This window comes from Anguilla anguilla, chromosome 10 (genome assembly GCF_013347855.1).
Source record: "Anguilla anguilla isolate fAngAng1 chromosome 10, fAngAng1.pri, whole genome shotgun sequence".
Classification (NCBI taxonomy): Eukaryota; Metazoa; Chordata; class Actinopteri; order Anguilliformes; family Anguillidae; genus Anguilla; species Anguilla anguilla.
The window spans coordinates 42,907,103-42,932,959 of record NC_049210.1 but is presented as its reverse complement, the minus strand read 5'-3'; the positions used below and the strand labels follow the sequence as shown (position 1 = coordinate 42,932,959).

The following is a 25,857-nucleotide window of genomic DNA, read 5'->3' as shown; positions in this document are numbered from 1 at the left end:
CATCCGTCCGTCTCCCCCCCCCCCCCCCCCCGTCTCCCCCCCCATTCTCCCAGCAGCATGCCCAAATGGGTCCGTGACTCATTTAGGCCAAACAGAAACCAGTGTCAGTTGTTTTTTTTGTTGTGTGAAATGTACCTGCTTTTCCTGTATGCTTTGCATTTCACACAACAACTGTCTGGAATGACCCAGTTGTTTAAATTGCTGAAGAATCTCTGTGGTTGTGATTTGGTGCACTAAGTCATCAAAGTGTATGGCGTGATGTCAGAGAAAGCTCATGCATGTGGTAAGAAGCAGATTCACACACACACACACACACATGTTTTAAACTAGATCCTGCGTGTGCATTTCACAGAAAAGCAAGCACATTGCGATACGGACAAATGGGTCGAGGTCAGACTCAGGCGCAATACTGGGTGACTCTCTGCAGCTATAACCAACCCACTTTGCTTTGAATGTGTTTCACGTTTTGGCCAAAGTCCAAGGCCACGCCAAAGATGGCCATCAGACGTGTTTTTATTTATTTATTTTTTTTATTTGTCCATAGCTTCAGGTCTGCACAGCAGCACTTCAGTCCTCTCAAGGTTGGACCATTTATGTTCTGTTTCTTCTGCGGTCATTTAGAGTGTTAAAAAACACAACTTTTGTTGTGTTTCCTGAGCACACCAAATATAGTGATCACAGCTGGTGCCACTAGAGTGAACAGTTAAACTTTTCCATAGTTATTCTGCATTAAGCCTGAATAATTATGGGAGGATTAAGATTAAGCCTACATAGTGGTGTCATAAGAATGACATAACACAAATCGTGACCTACCATGACAACGCATATATATATTTTAAACTGGTTATTTTTCATCTGTTTTCTAAAATATTATGCCTACATTATGATCAGAGCTGTGACATCTGCCATAAACTGCACCATTTGTTATGACTGCTTATAGCAGGTGATACGTCATGCTTATGACAGCACTATGTATGCTTTACACTTTACTATACTTTTCACACAGTCACTTGCAGATTAGACTGAAGGATGGCTTCATCTGGTTTTCTTTTCTGGTCTTTAGTTTTCCGTTCTTCATTTCATTAATCTAACTTCCAGTGGTACTTTAGTGATGTTACATCTTATTCACTGTTCTGGGAATGTCGTTTGCCTGTCTGGCACTGCTACTGCTCATATAAATCAGTTGAATGCACTTGTGTTTCACCCACATTGTAAGTCACTCTGGATGAAAGTGCCTGCTTAATGAATGTACTGTAATGTAATGTATTGCAATGAAATTCTGCACCGCAATTAAAAACGCTCACTGTCTCTCCAGGGACAAGGGCCCAATCGAGGGAATTAACAAATAATGAATCGTCGCAAAGTGTACGGAGTGCTTCATGATGCTGCTAAAAATGCAAAAAAAGATTTATGAGCCCCCATTCTGTACATCTGCCATGTGAGTGCACGACAGGCGACGTTTTCTTTGGGCCCTTAGCATTTCACAGCTGACGAGTTCATGTAGGAACAAAATCACTGCGGAAGATAACAGCAAGGAAGATGCGGAGTGAATTTATGCAGAATACGATCTTTAACATCTTTCCATTTTACCCACGGAGATAGAAAATCTCACAATATCCGTCGGATACCAATTTTGAACCAGAGGAAGTACAACTTTTTCCTGGTTCTTGAAGACGGTTCTGCCTGCAGCCGCACCATTTCACAGTAAAGTGTTCGGTGTCAAATCGACTGACATTTTACTCGAATAAATTTGATCCCACCTGGGCTCCCGTTAAAACTTCAGAGTCAAATGAACACCGAGCATTCCGCGTTTGCACCTGCAGCAAATCCGTTGGTGTCTGAGCACCAGCGCTCCAGGGCTGCGCCTGATTGGCTGCGTTCGAGGCAGCTCGGCCGATTGGCTAAGCAACACGTCGCATCCGCAGCAGCGCGTTTCGGCTCGGTGAGTCACTCGCGGCGACACCTTCCTCTTCCTCCGCGGAGTGAATCAACGCCGAAGACCATCTGCACTCGTGGGAGGGCTTTTTTAGTAACAGAGGGGCTGCTCGGGTCTTCCAGCGACCGCAGTCACGTGGAAAAATAGCTATACCTGCGTCCCGGCCTACTGACAGAGGAGAGTGTGTGTGTGTGTGTGTGTGTGTAGTGTGTGTGCGTGTGTGAGACAGAGAGAGTGTGTGTGTGTGTGTGTGTGTGTGCGTGCGTGCGTGTGTGTGTGAGACCGAGAGAGAGAGTGTGTGTGTGTGTGTGTGTGTGTGTATGTGTTTGTGTGTTTGTACGTCTGTGTGTGTGTGTGTGTGAGAGAAAGAGAGAGAGTGTGTGTGTGTGTGTGTGTGTGTGTGTGTGTGCGTGCGTGCGTGTGAGACAGAGAGAGAGTGTGTGTGTGTGTGTGTGTGTGTGTGTGTTTGTACGTCTGTGTGTGTGTGTGTGTGTGAGAGAGAGAGAGAGAGAGAGAGTCTGTGTGTGTTTGTGTGTTTGTACGTCTGTGTGTGTGTGTGTGTAGACCCTGACAATCCTGTTACATTTTTCAGGTAAACATCCCTCAAACTCGAATGACTCACACAGGGAACATGAAGCCTGGAACAGAATTAGCTTCCACAGGCTGTGATGAATTTCAGAGGAATGTACTCTTCCTTTGCACCGCTACAAATGCATGCCTTTACTAGGTCACCTAGTTCTTAGAATCAGTGGACAAACACCTGATACCATATCTCAGTCACATCAAAGGTCTGTCATCTTTGAAAACCCCGATACAGATACAGCCGCTCCCCTTATCAGCCCTGATATCGCTGCTGAGATCAAACTGGGCCTCACAGTGTGCATGTCTCCTCTCTCCACCCAGCATGCCCCGCAGTAAGGCCATTTATAGAAACAGCCTCAATCGTCCGAAAATTTCCCTCAGCTTACTGTGACAGATACTCTGGGACAACACAGTGTTCTTTCTGTGTGTGTGTATGTGTGTGTGTGTGTGCATGCATGAGTGTGAGTGCCTGTAACAATAACAACATTATGTTGACATAGATTATTATTATTCATTGTTCTTCGTCTTCGTCTTCATCTTCTTCTTATTAGTATATTTAGAAGAAGAAATATTCCACCAAGTTGTCCGGGTCATTCTGGTTCATTCATTGACCATACAGGGAAACATTGATGAGCCGCACAATCAAACTAAGTGATTGGTTTGGGTGCGATGACACCATTCATCCCCCTGTGCATTTCCAAGCCAATGAGAACGCTTGCAGGAACGTTCTGGACAGATTTCCCGGGTGAGTTGCACGCAATGCCCGCTCAATCCAGCTTGTCTCTCTCTCAACCAGGGGAAAAGACGTTTTCAGATTATGACACGGGTCTGTCATGCCGCAATTCACAAATATTCACGCCCTGCGTGTTGTCAGTCCTCTCCACTGAACGAATGTTCACCACCCCTTTCTCACTCTCTCTAAATCGAGCTTCAGGAAACATGCTCCACATGCGGTCGGTGAGTAGCGGTGCTATTAAACACCAAACCACAGCAGAAGCAGCCACGGTACAAAACAAAAAACCAGACCCTCTAAACGAAAAGCTGCTTGTTTTTTTTGTTTTTTTTTCATTCCGGCACAACGAGTTACGCCGCCAGAGCGCTTTCGCTGAAGTGGGCAGACGTCCAATTACTCGTCCCCGTTCTGCTGTTGACGTGAGTCCGCGTTCATGCCCCTCCGTCTGAGCCCGGAGACGATTAGCCGAATCACGAAAACAGAGTCCGCGGGGGTTCCGGCTGACGGCGATGAGGAGAACACGCGCGCGCGCGCGCTAGAGCCGGCGGGCGGGAGCGGCGGCACGTCCAGGGGGGGCTAGGGCTGGTCTGCTGGGAAGGTGCTAACGATGTGAGCTCGCACAGAGAGCACGGCGGCGTGGGGGGGGGGGGGGTGCGATTAACAAACGATTCATCGTTCTGGATACACGCTCATCGCTGCCGCCGCCGCCGCCGCCGCCATCGCTTCGATGGGGAACCACCCCGCGAGAGCTGGCTGGCGCGCAGGCGCTGCCTCCGTCATCCGGAACGGCGTCCCGACTCTTTCGCGCGCTCTCGCTAAACGTCCCGCAAAGCTCGCCAGCAACACGAGACGCGAGCGAACCAATCAGATAACACGTGGGGGGGGGTTTCCCCAAGACAGGTCCCCGTGGGTGTCATAGGGTTCGGATGAGATCTCAATGAAAAATCACCCCCACCTACCCCACCCCACAATCTCTTTTAGAAAGGCAACAGCATCAAACCAAATGTTATCAACCTGGTAGGACTGTAAATTATAATCTCACACAGGTGCTCAGGTACTCACACAGGCATACTGCGGTATGGTACCTCCGTTCTCAAAGCATTTCTTTTTTTTTTTTTTTTTAGAAGTTTCATATTTTTTCAGGGGTCTTCGCTTTTCATCCTCGCTGTCTGTTTCCATGCCGACACTTTTCATTTTCATTCGAGAAATGGCTCAAACAGGATTCATCCCACTCTTGAGAGAGAGAGAGAGAAAGAGAGAGAGAGAGGGAGAGAGAGGTATTAATATTTCTGTTATAATGAGGTAATTTGTTTCAGATAAATGGGTGAAAGAATACTGTTTAATTAAATGTGTGAATATGCAAAATCAGTTTGGAAATAAGAAACACAATGTTCCCAGATAGGAGAGGGTGGGAACAGGGCAGAAGACTGGTTTTTGCAGAAATGTCTGAACACTGGCCAGAGGTAAATGCATATTAAAGTTCTTTATATGTTTTGAACATGAAATTTGACTTAAAATGGCAAAGGTACTGGCCTTTAGTGAACTCCAACTCCCAGAATAACAAGGGTCCTCTCTTGTTCCAGACATTCACTGTCCACCTGTTTTCTGTGTGGTCTGTCTGTGGACACACAAACACACGCACACACACATGCACACAAACACACATGCACACACAGGCACACACGCACACACACACACACACACACACACACACACAGCATTTCAGGGTCTCCTGTCCTCACTGAACCCAACCTTCGGTTCTTCGGTCTCAGAAGACGTTCAATGTCCACATCCACTGGGAAGATGACCCTGAAATGAACCTGTTTCAATAAAAACACATGACAGCACACTGGATTAATACAGAAACTCCGGGCACACAAACACAAAAGCAAATCAATGCAATACTCAGGCAGTTCAAGAGAAAGCATACCCATGGTTTTTTTTTTTTCTGCCATAGAGACACGTGAGTTTAACCAATAAAATTAACCCAACTGGCCACTGTGTGACCTCACGGTGTAACCGCCTATGGTACTCCTCTCTCCTCACCACAGTTCGTTTTTGCACTTGGGCAAATTGGCCGCCGCTGTGCGTCACTGCACATTGTTTCAAAATGTGCAAACACAAATCCGAAGGCAAATTCTGTGACGTATAGCACAACAGAGTGTTTGTAGACCAGTTGGAAGCAAGTCCCAAGGTTATATCACCAAGTCTGACAGACGTCGACACCACAGAACAGACAAACTCTGAGTTCAGCACTTCAGATATTGTTAGCAAGCCCATGAAATGTGTCTTAGAAGCTTCGTGGATTATTGATATTTCCTCCATGTGCTTTACTTCCGCATTCATTGTTTGGATTATTAATGACCACCATTCAGCTCACGGTCAAGAGCCTCATGCCAGTGTTCACTGGGATGAAAAGAAATGTACATACTGTGTGTGTGCATTGGGAGGGAAAAAAACTTCTACTTCTGTTCGCATTCATGTTGTTGACAATCTGTGTGTTCCACAACCAAGTCTGATTGTTAGTGTGTATGTGTGTGTGTGCGTGTGTTTCACCTGAGTGACGTCATAGTCTTTTAAATTCCCTCCCTGTTCGGGGTAGGGGTGTCCAAGGACAGGGGATTTATCAAACTCTGGACACAAAAACAAGAACACATTCACTTCAGAGTGCCCTCTTAGCCTCCACGGGAACAGGACATGCATGCATTTTAACACACAAATTACATCAGAGTCACTGTTTATTTATGAGGCGAGTGAGCACATCAGCATGAGTGCTCAAGGGTTAGGCCAGCGCTGCTCATGGGTAAGACCAGTGCTTCTCATTGGTTAAGCCAGTGCCGCTTATGGCTTAGACCAGTGCGGCTCATTGGTTAAGCCAGTGCTTCTCATTGGTTAAGCCAGCGCTGTCCATGGGATAGACCAGCACTGCTCATTGGTTAAGCCAGTGCTGTCCATGGGATGGGATAGACCAGCGCTTCTCATTGGTTAAGACAGTGCTGCTTATGGGTGAGTCAGAGGACCTGCTTTTATTCAGTGTTACTCAGCACTTAAACGATCCATTAAAGCAAATGATTAAATGGCTCAATCAGGTCACCTGGATTTGTGGGTTTGAAGTGGTCACTGATTTTAAAGTGGAAATCAAAGCAGGTCACTTAGTGAGTTAATACCGCTAGGCTGGTGACGTACAGAATGCATGCACAAACATTAATTTCTTTCCACATTCATATGTTCTTTTCTGTTGTCTGTCTGTGGCCGCATTCGCTCCTGTTCTGTGCTGTGTACTTCCTGTAGCTCAGGGTTCACTTCCTGGACTTCCTGTGCTTTGCTCACATTCCTTCTTTGTGGGAGACGCCCAGTGCCTGAGCGCACTAACAGAAGCCCCTCTGAGAAAGGCATGACGTGTTCAGTGTGCTTAGCGTGTTCAGTGTGCTTAGCGTGTTCAGTGTTGAGTTGAGTGTGTTGACTGTATTGAGTGAGTTGAGTGGGTTCAGTGTGTTGGGAGTCCAAGAGGGTGAACTTGGGGCCCAGGGTCACAATGTATTTTATAATGTCAATATTGAGAAATGAGCAACACTTTTATTCACAAACGCACAAATTAACTAATAGCTTTCAAGTGTTTTTATTTATTATTAAATAAATAAAGAATTCACTTATATTCACCAGAATAAGTTATTCTGGGCCGTTTCAGTGATTCTTCCCTCTTTTTTTCACAGTTAGTCTGATTTGTGCCTTCAGAAAAACCCCCCCCCCCCCCCCCCCCCCCCCCCCCCCCCCCCCCCCCCCCCCCCCCCCCCCCCCCCCCCACGGAAACTCGCATCACAACTTCCGCAGGATCCAGCCCTGCTGTCACCTCGGAAACGGCTGGATTCTAGTTCCGCGTAAAAAGCTTAGAGTGAAACTCTGTCTGGTTCCAGCCCAGTGGTCATCTTCATCATCGTGTTCCGCCAGCTGGGATTGATGACATTTTTCGTACCGCCATCTGACCTCACCTCCTCCTCTGCCACCCCCCCCCACCACCCCTCCTTGGCACTATACACTACATCTGACTGTAAAAACTCCGCCCTCATGCTACATTTTTTTTCCTGTTGTGAAGGTCCACCTGCATAAACAGTCCCCCCTGCACACTTCGGTTGGATCTTTGTAGTAGCACGCTGAGGGCATTTTCATCTGGACGGACGCACAGGTCCGTCCTTAAGAAGTGTCCCAATGCAGGTCTCAGACGGCCTTCTGCAGGAACATGATCAGGGCACACTGGTCCGTCCCTAAAAAGCACCCCCTCTCTGTTAGCCTCCTGTCTGAATTGTTCAGTGTTCAGGGCATACTGGTCCGTCCCTTGAAAGCGTCCCCTCTCAGTTGGCCTTCTGCAGAAGCATGTTGAGGGCACACTGGTCCATTCCTCTAAAGCATCCCCTTCTTAGTTAGCCTTCTGTAGGAAATGTTGACAGCGCACCGGTCCGTCCCTTAAAAGCGTCCCCTCTCAGTCGGCCTTCTGCAGAAGCATGTTGAGGGCGTAGTCCAGCCGGTGGCGCAGCTCGTCTGGGCAGCCATTGGCCAGCAGGGCGCTCAGCCAGTAAGAGGTGGAGACTCGCTCCTCATTAATGTAGGTGAGCAGGTACTCCTGCTTCAGGCTGCTCAGGATCACCTTGGTGTGGTCCTGGTAGAAGTTCACCTGCAGGCCAAAGACTGAGACCGTGACCCCACCGCCCACTGTGACCAGCCACACACACTGTGAATGCTATTAACGTTTCTGCTAGCTAATGCCATTAACATGTTTATATGTTACATGTTTTGCTGCTTTAATTATAAGCAGGGCACTGTTTACAAAGATAAATCCACACGCACTCATGCACACACACACACACACACGGTGAGCCTGGAGACAGGTGAGAGGAGTTTACCTGGAAGGTTCCGTCGTTGAAGAGCATCATCAGAGCACGGTCAGACTTGAGCCACTGCAGCAGGTAGAGCGGGGGGACGCTGGTGTCCACCACGCTCGTTACATCGCCACCCTGGTGGACGAAAATAGCGTCACCGTTACCAAACAAAGAGGACACACACAGAACTCCGTAGGAGGTCGAGAGATTGGTGGACGGAACGGTGGACCGAGGGAGAGATGGAGAGAGGGACAGAGGAGAAGAGGTGGAAGTGGAGAGAAGAAGAGTTTAAGAGATGGAGAGGTGGAGAGGGGGAGACGGCGAGAGAGGGAGAGAAGATAGAGATAGAGAGGAGGAGAGATGGTGCTGGGTTGAGCAGAAACTCACATCCATGAGATTCTCCTCCATGTAGTGGGAGAAGTACTTCAGGATGGTGACTGGACCGGAAAACTGCTCCGGAACATCGTTAGTGGAGAAGAACGAACACTGGCCCAAATCTGCGTAGAAATGTACAGTCCTGGAGAAGAAGAGAGAGGGGGAGGGAGGAAGAGAGGGGAGAAAGAGAGGGTGGAAAGAGAGGGAGAGATGTTAGGTGTATGGTTTTGACTGAAGCTTGGTAGCAGGCTTCAGGCAGTCTTTAATGGTGAGTCATACTTCTATTCAGACTGGCTGGTATTTGGTCGGAATTAAATCACAATTTGCCCTTAACTTCATTTGCCCTGAATGAAAAGGTTTCTTTCTCGTTTGTTCAATGACCATCGACCTTGGCAAACGAAATCACGAGCAGGTTGCACACAATCGTGAGTTGGATTTGGTGGATTGTTCCACAAGGTATTTCATTTCAACTGATTCATTAAATATCCGGCAGCAAAAATAGACACGGGAAGAAAGAAAAACATGTGCAAGCTGTGCTTGTCACTCTGGTTAAGTGCTTCTGCCAAGCACATTAATGATGTCATCTGAATAATACAAGACATGAAGGCAATTATTATTATCACTGTCAAGTCAGGAGTGACTGAACCAACCAGAATGAACGGAAACCAGAATAGACCAAACTGAAGGAGGACTGGAGCGACGCGTGGGAGAACTCACTTCCTGTCCGACAGAAGGCTCATGTGCGTGCCGTTGTTGAAGAGCACGCCAACGACGTGGTTGGACAGCTGGTAGCCGAAGCCGTACTTGTTTGAGTAGTCCACCCACTTGGTCACCCACAGGAAGTTCAGACCAAGGTTCTCATTCGGAAAATCGTCGGCTGATAGGAGCGCAACAAAAACGGCAGGTTATAAGCAATCGCTCTCCCCTGCGGTCTTCAGAGAGAACCAACAACGAGAAAAAAGTTCACGGCTAGCTAGCTAAAAAAAACCAGTTCCAACTTGACAGTTTGCAAGTCAGCAAGCTAACTTAGCTCCTTCGGTAATACTTAGTTAGCAAATAATATAGCTAATGTAGCAAACATTAGCAAGAGACTCACATAATTACAGTAATAGGCAATGAGGAGAAACCCCCATAGTTCTGCCTGAACAACTCTAATGCTAATACTGCAATGCAATGCTAATACACAAAACTAGGTTTGCAATGAAGCGCAACTGTGAGTTGTTGAGCAGGTTAAACGTGAGGTGACGCAGCAGTCGTGTTGGGCGGGGACTTGGCCCTACCTTTGGGCATGTTCTCTAGGCAGTTCTTCATCACGCTGATCAGCGCGGTCACAGTGCTGCCCGCCCTGTTGTCCTCCAGACCTGCAGACACAGAGACAGCGTGAAGGGACAGTCCTGCTCCAATAGAGCAAACAAGGAGGAAACACACCGTGGTACTGCTTTCATAGAAACGCAAGCAAACTCACACGTACACACACATATACACACAGACACAGACAGACAGACACAGATGGAAACACACACACACACACACAGACAGAGACACACACATATACACACACACACACACACACACTCACAGACACACAGACAGACACACTCACAGACAGACAGACACACACACACACACCCTCAGTGTTGTAGCTGCCCAGACTTCCTCTCACGATGGTGTGGACCGCATCTGGGCTCTGCTGCCTGTTCTCTTCCATCACTACGGCAACGGATTTCCCTGCCGGAGGCTTCTCTTCCTGTTTGGAAAGGGAGAGGAAGGAGAGGAAGGGAGAGGGCAGAAATAGGGGAGGAGGCTCTTAAGTTTCATAAGTGCTTTCACACACTGCGTGCATGTGTGTGTGAGTGTGTGTGTCTGTCTGTGTGTGTGTGTGCGCGCGTGACTGTGTGTAGGTTTAGGTAGCGTGTTAGCTCACGTGTCTCACCTCAGACGGCTGACTGCAGTGCTGCTGGCCAATGGCAGCCTTGCTCAGGTCCTGACGGAGCTTATAGATCTCATCCTCCTCTCTGGACAGCTTATCTATGAGAATAATAAACACACACACATCAATCACACATCAAGCACACATCAAGCACACATCAATCACACATCAATCACACATCAATCGCACAGAAATAACACCCAGCAGCACGCGCATCTCAGCTCTGTATGAACATACACACATCAATCACACATCAATCACACAGAAATAACACCCAGAAGCATGCGCATCTCAACTCTGTATGAACATACACACATCAATCACACAGAAATAACACCCAGCAGCACGCGCATCTCAGCTCTGACTGTGTATGACTGAGTATGACTGAGAGACACACTAGTCCCGTCAGGCAGATCAGAAGTAGTACCCACTCAGGATACTGGTGGTAGGAGCGTGTGTGTACATACTCAGACTCTAGTGATGGTAGGAGTGTGTGTGTACGTACTCAGACTCTCGTAGTATTTGGCCTTCTCCTTCTTGCTCCCGAACAGGGCAGCTGCGGCCTTCTTAAAGAAGCTCTTGGTGGGGCTGGACAGGTGGAAATCTGGGGTGGAGTGGCAGCAGGAAGCTGGAAGGCGTTCAGGAGTGAAACCCTGAGAGAGAGGAGGCACACCGTCATACACACGTACTCACACACACACGCGCACATGTACACATGCACACACACACGCACATGTACACACACACACGGACAAGCACATGTGCACATACACGCACATACACACAGACCCAGACACACACACACAAAAGCACACACACATACATACACATATAGACAAGCACATGCACAAATACACACACATACACACGCACCTGTGTGAAAAATTCGTGTGTTAGTATGTTCTCCAGGCTGGGGCGGTCCTGCGGGTTCTTGGCCAGCATGCTGGCGATCAGCTGTCGGGCTGGCAGGGAGAGTGTGGAGGGCAGGGTATACCTGGCCTCTCTGATACACCTGTACGTCTCCTTCAGGTTGCAGGTCTCAAACGGAGGCTTGCCCAGGAGCATGGTGTACCTGTTGGATGAGAGGGCGTGGCTGTAAGCACCTGCTTCCCATAATGACAAGTAAGAAACGTGCACATTTTAACCATCACTTTGTTTTCTCTGTGGTTAGATAGCCTCGACCCCTTTTTGTTGCAGTGGGATGATCTGATTCTCTCTCTTTCTGATCAATTAGAGGCTGCACAGAGAGCCGTGGCAGACTAATTGAATGAATTGATCGCCATGATGCTGAAGGGCAAAGGCTCAGCCCCGATCGATAAAAGGGTGCCGGCCATGGGGCGCATGAGTGGGCGGGGCTAATTGGGAGGGGGCGGGGTCACTCACATGACACAGCCCAGGGCCCAGACGTCCGACTCGCAGCAGTGTCCCTGCTTGTTCAGGACCTCGGGGGAGAGGTAGTTCGGCGTCCCGCAGATCGTCTTGCGCCTGCTCCCCACCGGCTCCAGCCTGGCCGCCAGCCCAAAATCCCCGACCTTCAGCTCCATGGACTCGCTGACGAAGAAGTTCCCTGCGAATAAAACAATTATTAAAACAATCAATATTTAGAGGTCATCCCTCAGCACCACCAATTCTAATTTAAAAGTTTATCTCTCTGAGGGGGGGGGGGGGTAGTTTTAATTTAAGGAGCCGATTTGTGCTCCTAGTCCCCTCAGGCTTACCAAGCTTCAGGTCTCTGTGCAGGATCTTGTGCTCGTGAAGGTAGCGCATCCCGGACATGATCTGCCGCAGGTAGTACCGCACCTCGGGCTCCGTGAGAATCTTCCGCGCCTTGAGGATGTGCGCCAAGGACTGCCGGAGAACAGAGCGTGAAACGTGGAGCGTGAGTGCCACTGCAAGGGAACGTGGTGTTCGGAGCCTGCAGACGCGGCGCGCGCCAGCACGCATTTGACAAGGCTATGTTACTATTGCACGCACGGCTGTTACTACCTCCGTCTGCCTGGCAGACGCCTTTCACAACTCACTATATTCCGCTGAATTTGTCCTAAAGTAACCGAGACTAAGCGCGTTACTTTTACCTTTTACCCACAAGTCAAGTTTCCTAAAAGCGCGTGACAAACGTGACAAAGCAATATTTACGAACGGCAAGCTATTACGCGCGGACTACAGCTAGCTCTCCCGATGCAAATGGCTGGATACAATATGAGATCGATGAACGGAATAAATTTTAAAAAACAACACTGTTAAAATGAGCGTTAGTGTATACGGACATGCGTTATTTAAGAAAGGAGAACACTCACCCTCCTACTGCAGTATTCCAGCAGGATGTATATGTTGTCTTTATCCTCGAAGTGCTGGTAGAAGTGGACGATGTGCTTGTGGTGAAGCGCTTTGTGTAGCTCGATTTCCCTGTCAATCTATCAAGAGAACAAGCAGAGGGAGAAAATCGTCTTGCATTACATTTGTTTTCCACTGAATTCTAAATATAAGAACACACCAGAGCATTATATTAGCTCGCGCTTACCTTTTCTCTTTGGTGCGGCTTAGACACGCGCGTGTGCGGAATGATTTTCGCGGCGTACACCTTGCCGGTGGCCAGATCTGTCAGCTCGTAGCATTTCGCAAAGCCACCCTGTGGACAATAAAACTAGGTTTAATTCGATTCTATACTGAGAATTTTAACGCTCAGGACGACGCTTGTTCTCGTGCACAATAAGCATACAAAGATAAAGATCAACTTGTCCCGCTTTTGGACACTGCGGGAATGCCATAAAATGTTGCACAAACTGAAACTGCTTCTACTTAATTATTGATTTCCATGTCTAATAATGACAGTTTTCCTCTCCAAGTGTAAATTGTTACTATACTGTGGCCTTATTATTTCCGTTAGTCCGAGCTGACTCCTGCACAAACCTAAACGTTCACCGTAGACTGAGTTATTTCCATCATTGAGTTTACCTTTCCCAGTACTTTCCCGCGGCAGTAACATTTCCCCGTGACGGAGTCTGTGATGATCCGCGAAGTCTCCGTGGGTCCCTGTGAATGCTCCTCCGCTTTCTTCTTTTGAAATTCGCAGGATTTGTTGAGCGTCTGTTCGGACATCTTGCTGTTCGGCTGGTGTGCGATATTCCGTAATATATCCATGACGGGCCGGTACAGCTCTGGCTCGCGGAATTTATCCTGGTGCAAGTCTCGTCTCGGTGCCGGGTTTTATACGCCGGCGCCCTCAACCCCCCTTCATTTTCTTACGTCATGAAGTCGCTCGCTCTGTGAATGACTGATTTGGCGGAGGGCTAATTTTCTTGCACGAGAGCTGAAAACATGACACTAAACGCCTTTGCAAGCTGCAGCTTTGTAAACACGTGACAGATGTAACTGAAAAATATATATAAGGCAAGCAAAATGTTTGAGCATTAATACTCAATATCAACTTAAATTACAATGGATTTGCTGGAGTATGATACACGTAGCTTACCACTAATGTGTCATACAGTATAAGCAGTAATAAACTACTCAAGTTTGAAAGAGACGATAGTAACAAAGAATGTCAACATGGAATAATACATCCAATTGCCCGAAAATATTTAGCTTAGAAAAATTGGCCCATCTGCTTTATATGTTAAATGTGCATGTTTTCATTTAACTCGTGTTCAAATTTGGATAATGTTATCATTATCAGGCACCCTGATAGAATCCTAAACCAATGGAGACATATTACACGAACCACTTACAAATTTAAGGATTTGAAAAATAATTGCTAAAGTAGGTAATAATTGATACATCTTACTCCATGTCTCCAAACATCATCAACAAAAGCAACCATAACCACCACTTCAAACACCACCACCCCCATCACCATCCTCATTTCGCTTGTAAAATTATTTTTTTTAAATAAACAAGAGATGTAACCATGTCGCCACCAAGAGACTCCATGTATTACAACATTCATTGAAGTTGCTCTAGGTGATGTCGTGCGTAAAACACGTTAATAAAGTATCCGAGAAAAATAAAAACACTAACGATTAAAACACTAAACAAGAGAAATTAAGATGCACACACGAAGCCTTATCATGAATACCATCCGAACACGGTTTTCAGGATTTGAGAGTACCATATCATTTTATAAATTAAATCCTATATCGCCACTGTGCGGTCAGGATATAGCATTACACTTAATGTTATCTACAGTGCGTTTTCCCCAAGGGTATGCAATTCCGGTCCTGGAGGGCCAGTGTGTGTGGTTTTTGTTTCCACCAATTACCCTGGCTAAATGAGCTAACTGACTGTATACAACCAGCTGATTCACCCGTAGATTAGATCTCAGTAAAACGTTTCATATAAGAAAGAACAGTCTTCGGCTGCCAGTCACGAGAAATGTAGCTCTTATGTCAGATGGCGTAAATGTTAGTGCTAATTAAGTCCAGAAGTTGACATGAAAACCAGAAACAGATACATCCCTTGTTGCCAACCTATGGTTTTACCATTAAGACCATGAATACTAAAAAAAAATGCTGACATATGGCAGTAGCCAGACTTGTAGCCTAAAAATAAAAAAGGTTCTCATGTTAGTCTGCAGTTGTGACTCGACTATGGTCAGACAAACAGTTCACGGATGTTGTCCGCTAGAATATGCGCCCGAGAGCGCGCGGTATTAATGAGGTGTCCCTGAAAACCACACAGATGCGAGGAAGTGATCTTGAAACCAACTTCATTAGCAAACTTGGTCAGCTCACACAAGCAAAACATCCACCGGTAAGGGGGCCATTAAATCGAGGTAGGTTAAGCTTCGTATTTCTGTCTTGATGGCATTTACTGGCTTCTGTTTTTGTCAACTTAGCTGTAAATTTGCGAAGCGTTTAATTACCTATAAGTGATACGCCTATTCAGAAAGAGGGAGATAAATAGGCTATATGCTGTACAGCAGTTCTATTCTTCGGCAAGTAACCAAATTTTTACAGAAATATGCGTGGCTTATTCGTTTAAAATCAGGTGTTGACCGTTTAAATAGTATAGACTGTGAAGAAGTGAATTAAGTTATATTATTATTTAGCATACGGTTTAATTCCACGAGAATTTTAGCCTTGCCGTAAAGTCCACCACAGCAGACCACACAGCCTCTCGACGATGCCAAATTCTGAGTGAAATACAGGGGGTCATCTGTATGCAAAAAAATTATTAAAAATTAAAGTGTAGCCTATGCTTGGTAGAACTACAGCCAAACATAATGACATCACACCGACATTATTTTTATTATTTTTATAACTCTTTATACTGAATGCTGGACTTCCCCGCACACAGATAGGCTGATCATTACACAAGAACGCAGGAAATTTGAACGATGTTGTTTTTTTTTTTTTTGTATAAATGCTGTAAATACAGACAGTATACTAGTGTCAACCACATGTGCAAACTGAGTAGATTCGTGGCAGTGGCAGTTCTTTGGTGTATCGCGCTGTGACGATGTGATCTCTGCTGATTAATCAGAAAATAGAAATTTTTCAGACCCCGGGTGTCTCTGGGATCACCATGCTTTCGCTTTATTTCTGAACATTCTCTCCTCCTGTCAGTCAGCTAATAAAGAGAACAAGAGAGCTTTTTTCTAAGCATACGTACGCTTATGACACACACCTCTGGGTGAGACCTTTCAGGTCTGAAAAAAATCAGCGTTTCGATGAATAATCAGGATCAAATCAGGGTAAAATCACATCCCTGATTTTTACGGCAGGGAACCTGAACCCGAGGCTCGGATGGCAAGGGCTCCGGGAGAGGAGGCGGGAAACGCCACCATTCTCGGGCAGAACTGCACGGCGCCCGGCTGCCCGGAGGAGGGCGGCGCTCCCGACGCGCGCCTCGCCGTCTACCTCGTCACGGCCGCGGTCTTCCTGGCGTGCGCCGGCCTGGCGGTCTGGTGGCGGCGGAGGGCGTGGCGCGGGTGGACGCGCCGCCTCGAGGCGCGAGCCGGACGGGCGCGGTCGCCGCTGCCGCCGAAGACGCCGCCGGGGCCGGGTTGCCCCGGGATGCGACGCGCCGCGGTGGGACCGGAACCCGACCCGGACCCTCGCGGGGACGCGAGCGCGTACTACGAGAACCTGATGATCGTGACCGCACCTGGTCACGGCGACCGCGGTGACCACGGCGACCACGGCGACCCCGCCCGGCGCGTGATGTCGGAGCAGGGGCACGAGGAGGTGTACGAGCTCCCCGACGGCCTCGCTGACGAGGACTGCGTCTACGACAACGACGCGCCGGACGCCATCTACTGCAACCATCCCATGCGGGACCACCCCGTCCAGGACGACACGTACGTGTTCCCGGACCAGCTGTTTGAGTAGGGACAGCCCTGCGACGGGGCCTGAGCCACGCCCAAACTGCCCCCGTGACACGCCCCCCCCCACCTCACCGAACGACTGACCTGTACCACACAGTGAAAGCTCCAGTGCCAATTCACCTCTGACAGAGCACATATGAGTCTAACTGAGAACATACGTCAGGGATCAGCAACTCTGGCCCTCAAATCCAAATCCAGCCCTGGTTTTCTTTTCTCCCGGGTAATTAGTGCCACCGATTGGCCAGACTGTCTTCACACCTGACCCCCAGGCAAAGGGAGGGTGGAAAACCAGCAGTTCTCGGCCCTCGAGGACCGTGAGTTGCTGATCCCTGCCATATGTAATCTGTAAGAGTTGATTTAACACTGAACATGTTATGGTGCATAAACCAGATGTATATATAACCAACCATAAAGCAAAACAACTGTACTATAACCAATAAACTGCAGTAAACCTAAACTGTACTACAACTAATAAAATACCATAAACCAACATAACTGTACTATGATCAACCAACTAATATAAACCACAAACTTGCAAATATGTATTTATTTTTGTTCTGAATGTCAGACAGATGTTTAGCACATCTTCAGTCAGAAGGATTATTTTTATTTCTAGGTTTTCACTCAACATTGAACATATAATTTACTGGAGTTTGGTGTATATATAATTGTAAAATATCCTGTTTATAGATCTTAACATGTACAGAAATTAAAGCTGTACGGTGTGAAAATGTTTATAAAATGGTATGCCAAGAAAAGTAAAAAAAAAAAAAAAGAAAAGAAAAAAAAAAGAAAAGAAAAAAAAGAAAGCTTTTACACATGTGGAAGAAAACAAACTTTGATGCAGCATCATCCAGCATGAACAAATGTGTAATTAATTCTCCAGCAGGCACATCACCGTAACTGAGCGTTTGTTTTCACTGGTGCCGGGTTTTTCTGCGACGGGTTCAGGCGGCAGGGTTTTGGGGGCGGGGCTTGCGGACGGCGATGACGTCATAGGCCCAGACCCGGTCGAGCCCGGAGCCCTCGGTGTGGGAGGGGGTCCAGCGCGGGAAGGGGAAGCGACAGGCGACGACGCGCCCGTCGTCAGGGAGCTCCGCCAGGAGCTTCTCCTCCAGCGCCTGCATCTGTGAACGCAACCAATCAGGCAGCTTATCCATCAGCCAAAGTGTAAACACAACCAATCAGGCAGCTTATCCATCAGCCAAACTGTAAACACAGTCAAACAGTCGATCGATCAGTTTATCTGTCATCCAAACTATAATTGAGTCAAATAGACAATCATTCAGTCAATTAATGTATCTGTCAGTTAAAGTAAATCCATTTAATCAACCAACCGACCACTCACTCAATCTGATCAATCTCACTCAAGTCCACTCTTGAAAGAGTGAAAGTGAATGAGGAAGTGCATGAGGAAGTGAATGCCATCCAAACGTTACCCTAAACCGGACGATGAGTCATCCAGTGCGCGACCCTTGATACTGAAACATAAATACTGCCACACAGAAGAGATACCCGCCCTTTACACAAATATACCTTGAAATTTATTGCGAAAAAGGAAATCCAAAGAAAGAAACGGGACGGCTAAAGAGAGCCAGGCAGGCCGTGTTGCTGTCTGATGAGGTGGGGCCCTTCAGCGTGTGCTGGAGGGCCCACGAGCACGGGGTGACACACTCACCACTCCAGGGGCCAAAAACGCCGTCACGTTGCTGTACCCGGAAAGATCCGTCTGTGGAGACAAAGGCGCTTTGAGCAGAAAACTCCTGCACAGGATACATCTACTACTGATATACACGCCAGATTAGAACGCACACACGCACACTCATTAAAAATGATCTTAATCTGTCAAATATTTTCAAGACATTTTATTTTCCTTGTATGCTGCCCTATATTTTACGTTACATTATATTTTCTGCAACTCTTCAGTTTGAATATGTTTCTTCCTGTCATTTTTAAAGTGAAGAAGTAATGAAATAAAAAAAAAAAAACTTCATAATTTAAAAAAATAATAACGAGTTGCATTTCAAAATCACAGAGTTCCCAAAGTGTTTTATAGTGAAAGGGGAGCCAATGAAACAGGGGGATGATTAGGGGGTCAGATTGGGAATTTATCCAGGACACTGGGGAACCCCCTGCTCCATGAAAAGTGCCTTTAATGGCCAGTCAGGACTGTGGTCTAATGTCTCGTGCCGAAGAGAGGACAGATAGAAGCGGCTCTTGTCAGCGTCCCTCCGCACGGTACCTTCCAGAAGTCCTGGTTGACGAAGCGAGCGTGGCCGGCGGGGACCCCGCTCCAGCGAGCCCTGGCTCGGGAGTAGGCGAGCAGGACGGGGTTCACCTCGAACCCGGTGCAGCGGAACCCCTGGGAGCACGCCGCCAGCACCTGCGGTTCGCCGAGCACAGGTTCGAGACTCACCTGAGAGGGGCCCAGGACCAGCTGACTGGGAACGCTCGGGCACTCATACACATACACAGACACACACACACACGTGCACACACACACACACATGCACACAAATGGGCACACATGCACACACACACACACACGTGCACACACAACACATGCTTGGGGGCACGCACACACTCACACTCGCGCACAACAGGGGGAGTGATTCAATCTAACTGCAACATTTCTCTGCATTTGCCCTGAAGACAGAAACTCAGCCAGGTTAGCCAAACCCCCTGCCCCCTTACAATAATCTGCATCAACAGTGTACAATGTCTATATACAGGATGTGTAAACCCCCTACGAGGCTATTTATGTTAAATACGGTTGAATTTTTTAAGCAGTTTTGCTGCCTGAATACTTTCTGTTGGCCAAGTTCTCATTTTAGGCAGCTGTGAGTTTCTCCTGAGCCGACGCTCACTTTGGAAACCACAGAAACTGTAGAAACCACGGAAACCAGGCTTTTTCAGGTGGCAAGTGCCACAGGTACTGACAGAGATACAGTGCATAGGCCAAACTTTTTCTGTGCCAAAGGGCCAACTGACATTCAAACTAAACCAATGACCTTTTTTTTAAAAAAAATTCTGTGCTGTTATTCATACCACAAGACACCACAATGATCCACTACAGGCACCAACACACGCTCACGCTCACACTCACACTCACACTCACACTCACACTCACACTCACACTCACACTCACACTCACACTCACACACTCTCGCACGCACACACACACAACACTATTAATCTGACTCACCAGTCTTCCATCGCCTGATCCCAGGTCAGCCAGAGCGCCCTGCCGTCCCTGCAGAAGTTTCATGACATTTGCAGTCTGTTCCACGCTCGAAGGCAAGTAGGGTACCTGCGTACAGCGTTTAATCACACTGGTCAATCCGGCCTGCGCAGCCACGGGAGGGCGAAGGATCCTGCACAGTCACTGTGTTTTAACACCGAGTAGCACACTGCATGCAAAGAGGCTACAAAAAGCTGTTCTATTGCCAAACTCAAAACAAGATCTGATATCTTTTTGTGCGGAGTTCTGCCATAATTTCTCTTAAAAAAAAAAAAAAAATGGCAGACAAGGTTGTCGTTTTTGTGGTTTTCATGAGTAAGGCCACCCCCCGCATGCATGTGTGTTCTAATCTGGAGTGTATCTTGTACGGGCCACAGCGTCGATTCCCGCCGTTTTTGTTTCGCTGAGTTTAGATCCCCCAGTTCGCTCGCTCTCAGAGCGCCTCTCTCTCTCTCTCTTCGTAGACGGATCTTTCCGGACGCAGCGGCGTCACCGTGTCTAGCCCCCCGATGTGGTGAGCCTTTCACCCACTTTTGTAATGTGGTGAGTTTTTTAACCCACCGCTCGAGATGAAAGTAACCGACCTTGACAGCACGGTTAGCGATGCTCTTACACCCGTCAGCGTTTTCAGGGCTCTACAGCAGCGACCGTCTCACCCTCACAGACGCCATTTTGCACAAATCATTCTAGTGTTTATACTTGAGCGTCTGAACACACGAACGGTTTTGCGTGACAGATTAGCGAGCGAGGAAATGTGCGGTTCTCGGTTCTCATTCCTCACGCACAGCAGGCACACACACTGCAGTGACACTAAAGCAGGCCAGCTGCAGAGACTGGCATCCTTTTCCCCACTCACGCATTACTGAATTACACTTCAATTTGAATTTATGTACACCACACCTTAGGCTGCTCTATGGCAATCTATCAAGGTTTATAGTCAGCCTTTCAGGCTGCTACCTCCATCTGCTAAACCAGTCTGTTTTTGTGACAGGTGTAAAATTCTCTGTTCACATTCACCCTGCTCAGTCAATTCTTTTCTCACATTGGTCTCCTCCCTCCATCTCCACCTCGGTCTTTCCTTTAGCTTTTACTACATCCGTGATGATGTCTTGAAGGGGGGGGGGGGGGCTCTTAAATTAGTCTCAGGTGACAAGTGACAACACAGAAACAAATGGCAAAATGATCCAGTGAAATGACAGAGTAGCAAGGTGAGCAAGGGTCCTGAAATGGGGTTTGACTCCTGCTGTTACACTGTGCTCTCTCTATCTCTCCCTCCCTCCCTCTCTCTTTCTTTCTCTCTCTCTCTGTCTGTCTCTCGCTCTCTCACTCAGGACTAACACACAGAGCGACTGGTGACAGACGACACTAACGGCATCACATCAGCAGGAAGTGTTTATAAAAAATGTGCTAAAGACAACTCCCTTACACCCTCCCACATGACAGGCTGTGAGTCCAGCACACACACACACACACACACACACACACACACACACACACACACACACACACACACACACACACACACACACACACACACACACACACACACACACACACACACACACACACACACACACACACACACACACACACACACACACACACACACACACACACACACACACACACACACACACGCATGCATGCAAGCAAACATACAAGCACACACACTCACAAATTTCTCTTTGCACCACACAAACACAAACTCTCAATAAGTACACGCATACACATACACACGCACACTTTCTTTCACGCAAACTCTGAGCCTGTCCCAATATGCACACTTATTCACACTTGCACGCTTGTGCACCTGCACTCACTCATAAGTGCTGTGTGCCTGTTGTGCACTTTATCCACCCTTGCGCTAAGACAGCTCCAGAGGGGTATTTGGCCGAGTACACAGACACAGAACCCACCGAGTTGGTGACATTTACTGTTGAAGGCAATCACAAGGTTGTGGGCCTGTGCGTTTATGGGAGGAAAATGCCACCAAAGAAATATAAAATGTAAGAAAGAAGTCTGCAAAGCTGCACATCTGTCTGTCTGTCTGTCTGTTTGTCTGTCTCTCTCTCTCTCTCTCTCTCTCTGACACACACACACACACACACACACACAGGCACTCACACTTTTGTTTTCACACCCGCAAGCACTTTCCTGTAGCTATGCTCTAAGTGTTGCACAAGCAGAGGAGTGCAAGCAGGTGTTGGCTGGAACCGCTAAGCTATATTAACACAGATGAGGCCGAAATCAGCGAGGCTATCCGCTGTGCGGCGAAATATAAAAATACTGAAACCCTTTTCCTCACCGTGTCAAGCAGCCACTAGTATACTCATGCTGTCAAATAAATGCAGGTTGCAGTGGATCAAAGTAGTTTTTCCCAAACTTGGATCTGGAAGAGTCCTAGCCAGGAATGTTTTTCCCCCTGTGAAAAACAACTAGCCTTCTAGAAGTACTTTGTTTATACTTGTATACTTCGTACACTGCACATTTTAAACTGTCAGATGAAAAGTCTGGTATGTACTGGTTAAATATACTGTACTCACAAGAATTAGTCAGACAAATCCGTAATATAATGACATTACAATTTGTTGTGTAGCAGCAATGTAGTATAGTGGTGGAACTGGGCTTGTAACTTCAAGGTTGCGAGTTCAATTCCCAGTTGCGGTGGTTCCATTATACCCTTGAGCAAAATACTTACCCTGAATTTGTTCAGTAAATATAATGTATAAATAGACTGTGTGTAAAAATGTAACCTGTGTAAGTTCTGAAGGAGACTCTGCACTAAATACTGAAATATAATGAAGTTGAGATATTCTTCTGCGCACAAGTTTTTAAATTGCCACAGCTCAGGATGCTCATTTTAGGGATCCTTGAGATTGTAAATTTTGGGAATCCCTGGAGCAGAGTTTAGAAACCTGATCAGTTAATATCCAGCCACATAAATAAATAACAACAATAAGCAGTATAAGTTACAAAAGTTACAGGTGTTTGCTTCAGAAATGGAGAGCAAAAAAAAAAAACACAACATTCAACCAAGAATTCCTTTTACTCTCTCACAAACAAACATTGGACATACTTCTCTCAAAATACTTCTTGCTTGTTGCGAAAGACTGCAGTCAGCAGTCCAACGAAAGCTTGTGTTAAGTGCTGCCACCTGTGTGTGAGGAGTGTGAACTGCAGGCATGCTATGATGCTATGACACTGCAGGCAATGGAGAGGGTGACTGAGCTGTCCTGTTATATCCTGTTTGTCACACTATGTTCAGCCACATACCGGTGAGCACTATATTAGTACGCCGGGAAATAGCCAGCCTAGATTGGCTGAATGGCCTGTCCTCCTCATTATGTATTCTTATGTTCCAGATGGATCTGTTCTCTTTATTATGTATTCTCATACGCTTATGTTCTAGATGGGCTGAATGGCCTGTTCTCCTCGTTACGTATTATTATGTTCTGATGTTCTAGACGGACCTTTTCTCTTTATTATGTATATTCTTGCGTTCTAGATGGGCTGAATGGCCTGTTCTCCTCGTTGTGTATTATTATGCTCTTATATTACAGAGGGACCTGTTCTTCTTCTTGTGTATTCTTATGCTCTTAAGTTAATTTTGAGGCGGAATCTAAGTAGAGAGTGCGGCGTAGTCACGCAGTTGAGTCACACTTATGTTATGATTAAACTGATAATGCGGGGGGGGGGGGGGGGGTTGGGCAATAAAATTATCTCCATATTGCTTTTTAAATTTGGTTTAATTTGGATTAAATGCCAAGCCCAAGGCCGAATTAGAAGCCACCGTAAAGCACGTTCATAATGAACATACCTTCAGCCTCAGAGGCACCCTCCGGAAGCCCGGGAGGACGAACATCGCCCACAGCCCATAGCAACCGGCCAGCAGCGCGCCCGACCCGGCGGCCAGCGCGTGGTTGTCCGGGTAACGGTGCAGGTACTTGGCGCTGTGGTCCTGGAGGATGACCTCGATCGAGTCTTCCATGGCACCTGTGATGTGATGTCACGTCACGACACACTGTCACACGGAGCTGAGCTCACCGCACAGGTTCGTCGTGAGACCGTTATACGGAGTAACTGCAATGCCACGATAAAAAAACAGTGACCATAGGCCATACTGGATGGACAAATATACTGTTTACGTCTCTGATATTATGGACAGCAACGGCAAGCTCTGAAAGCATGAGGATCAAAGCCTTTCCTATCACCTGTAGAGAATGTATCACTGCAGTTCATGCCATTCCCTCGGGTCTAATACATCTAATGAGAGGTCATAGGTTATACCAAGATTTTAGCAGAGTAGTACCTAATCTGATTATTGGTGGGACACGCGTTACAGAAACGAAGAGCTGAACCAATAAGACGCACCCTTCGATTTCGGAAGAGGATCTCACCGAAGGACAAATCTTTTTGTAATTCATAAATATAGGACATTGGTTGGGAAAGTTCACTGCTTTATCGTATACAATTTTGCGCCCCAAACAAAATTTAAGAAATTCAATTAAAAATCTTGCACAATATATATCCTAGTGCCTAATTCACTGATATTGAGAATACATGTGGGTTTTGTGAAGCTGAAGCTAAATCTCTAATGCGTACTTTTTTTATGCTCAAAGCCCACAAAGTTATGGAATGACATAGACAACTTAATATTCAGTGAGACTGGACGGTCGAGACAAAGTATCAAAACAATGCAGTATTATGAAGAGTTCATCACAAAGCATCTTCATTTTATAAATTACTTTTGCCTTCTTTTTTTACCTTTTCTAAGTAGTATACTGTGTATTTGGCTTTTATGATACTGCATAATTATTTGATGTCTGATTATTTGTATATTGTTATTTGCAATAAAAAAAAATGACGCACAGGCCACTATATGGACTCTGAAACGAAGCTGCTTTTAGGCCTACCCAATGTTTGTATGTAGCGAAAATAATTATTAACGGAAGTCACGTGATTGTTGTCGACGGTCAACATGAAAAAAAATTGGCAACAGTAATCTACTCTAGACTAGTTAGCATTGGGTTCTTCATGGCCGTTATGAACTCCCAGGCACGTGCAGTGCGCTATAAACTCCAGCAGAGGGCAGGTCTGCACCATTCTATTTTCAGGTGGCGTTTTCTAGAAACGTTCCAAGCTCGGAAAGTTTCGATTTAAAGTGCGTTCGATATAAACGTATGAATTTTAGCTACGAGAATAAATGGACTGCGAACGAATAAACTATACATACGCCAGAGCGTCAAAATATTCACACAAACACGTATTTCTGTAAATTCGGGCAAAAGCATAAACTGCCAGTTTAGACGAATTAAGCTAGGTTTATCGTTTGGTAGAATACTGCTATCAACGCCTCAAGAAAATAGTAATATAAAGGCTCACAGAATTTGAATACTATTCTGTTAGTCAATTAAATTACTTTTATTTGTCAAGAGCGCGAAATCTCTGAGCGTAGCTACCCACCTGAAATGTCTGCAAGTGCAACACGGTCAAAGCATGACAGACAGCTCGATTCCCGATGCAGCGCGTAATAATGCCCGCATGTGATTAAGCGCTATCCAACCAGTTGTGTGCCAGATGCACACGCAATTCTGTGGGCCGGTTTTGCTGTCGTCAAATCAAGATATTAACCTGAGGAACACGGGGAACAAGGCGCGGTTTGAGTTCGTAATTCAGGAAGGCAAACATATCAGATTTAATTCTGGCGGAATTGTTTGGCGTATTCCAACATATCTTGCAGTAGCTACTCCACTTGTAAAAAAAAAAAAAAAAAAAAAATCGCATATTACGTACTTACGAGTGATTTGGGGGAGCTTGAAATTAGGTGGCCCAAACATAACAGTCTATTTTTGGACAACAGA

The 25,857-nt window shown here is 46.7% G+C and overlaps 2 protein-coding genes across 3 annotated transcripts; both read right to left on the bottom strand.

The window, feature by feature from the left end:
* Nucleotides 1–7,046: 7,046 nt before the first annotated feature.
* On the bottom strand, nucleotides 7,047–15,786 carry plk2b (polo-like kinase 2b (Drosophila)). Its single transcript, XM_035435656.1, has 14 exons — nucleotides 13,386–15,786; nucleotides 12,952–13,059; nucleotides 12,728–12,844; nucleotides 12,149–12,278; nucleotides 11,814–11,997; nucleotides 11,304–11,502; nucleotides 10,936–11,083; nucleotides 10,434–10,528; nucleotides 10,130–10,247; nucleotides 9,781–9,861; nucleotides 9,218–9,377; nucleotides 8,513–8,642; nucleotides 8,150–8,260; nucleotides 7,047–7,920 (listed from the first exon to the last, which is right to left on the bottom strand). Exons 1-14 carry the CDS (start codon nucleotides 13,569–13,571, stop codon nucleotides 7,729–7,731), a joined length of 1,959 nt encoding a protein of 652 aa, XP_035291547.1. The 5' UTR covers nucleotides 13,572–15,786; the 3' UTR covers nucleotides 7,047–7,728.
* Nucleotides 15,787–17,287: 1,501 nt separating this feature from the next.
* si:dkey-190g11.3 (uncharacterized protein LOC567059 homolog) lies at nucleotides 17,288–25,562 on the bottom strand. Of its 2 annotated transcripts, none has more exons than XM_035436015.1 (6): nucleotides 25,460–25,562; nucleotides 23,814–24,076; nucleotides 19,961–20,065; nucleotides 18,998–19,171; nucleotides 18,434–18,484; nucleotides 17,288–17,882 (listed from the first exon to the last, which is right to left on the bottom strand). In XM_035436015.1, exons 2-6 carry the CDS (start codon nucleotides 23,982–23,984, stop codon nucleotides 17,703–17,705), a joined length of 681 nt encoding a protein of 226 aa, XP_035291906.1. In that variant the 5' UTR covers nucleotides 23,985–24,076; nucleotides 25,460–25,562; the 3' UTR covers nucleotides 17,288–17,702. The 2 variants fall into 2 exon arrangements, with proteins under 2 accessions (XP_035291906.1, XP_035291907.1); XM_035436016.1 differs by having other exon boundaries at nucleotides 18,998–19,138.
* Nucleotides 25,563–25,857: the final 295 nt, after the last annotated feature.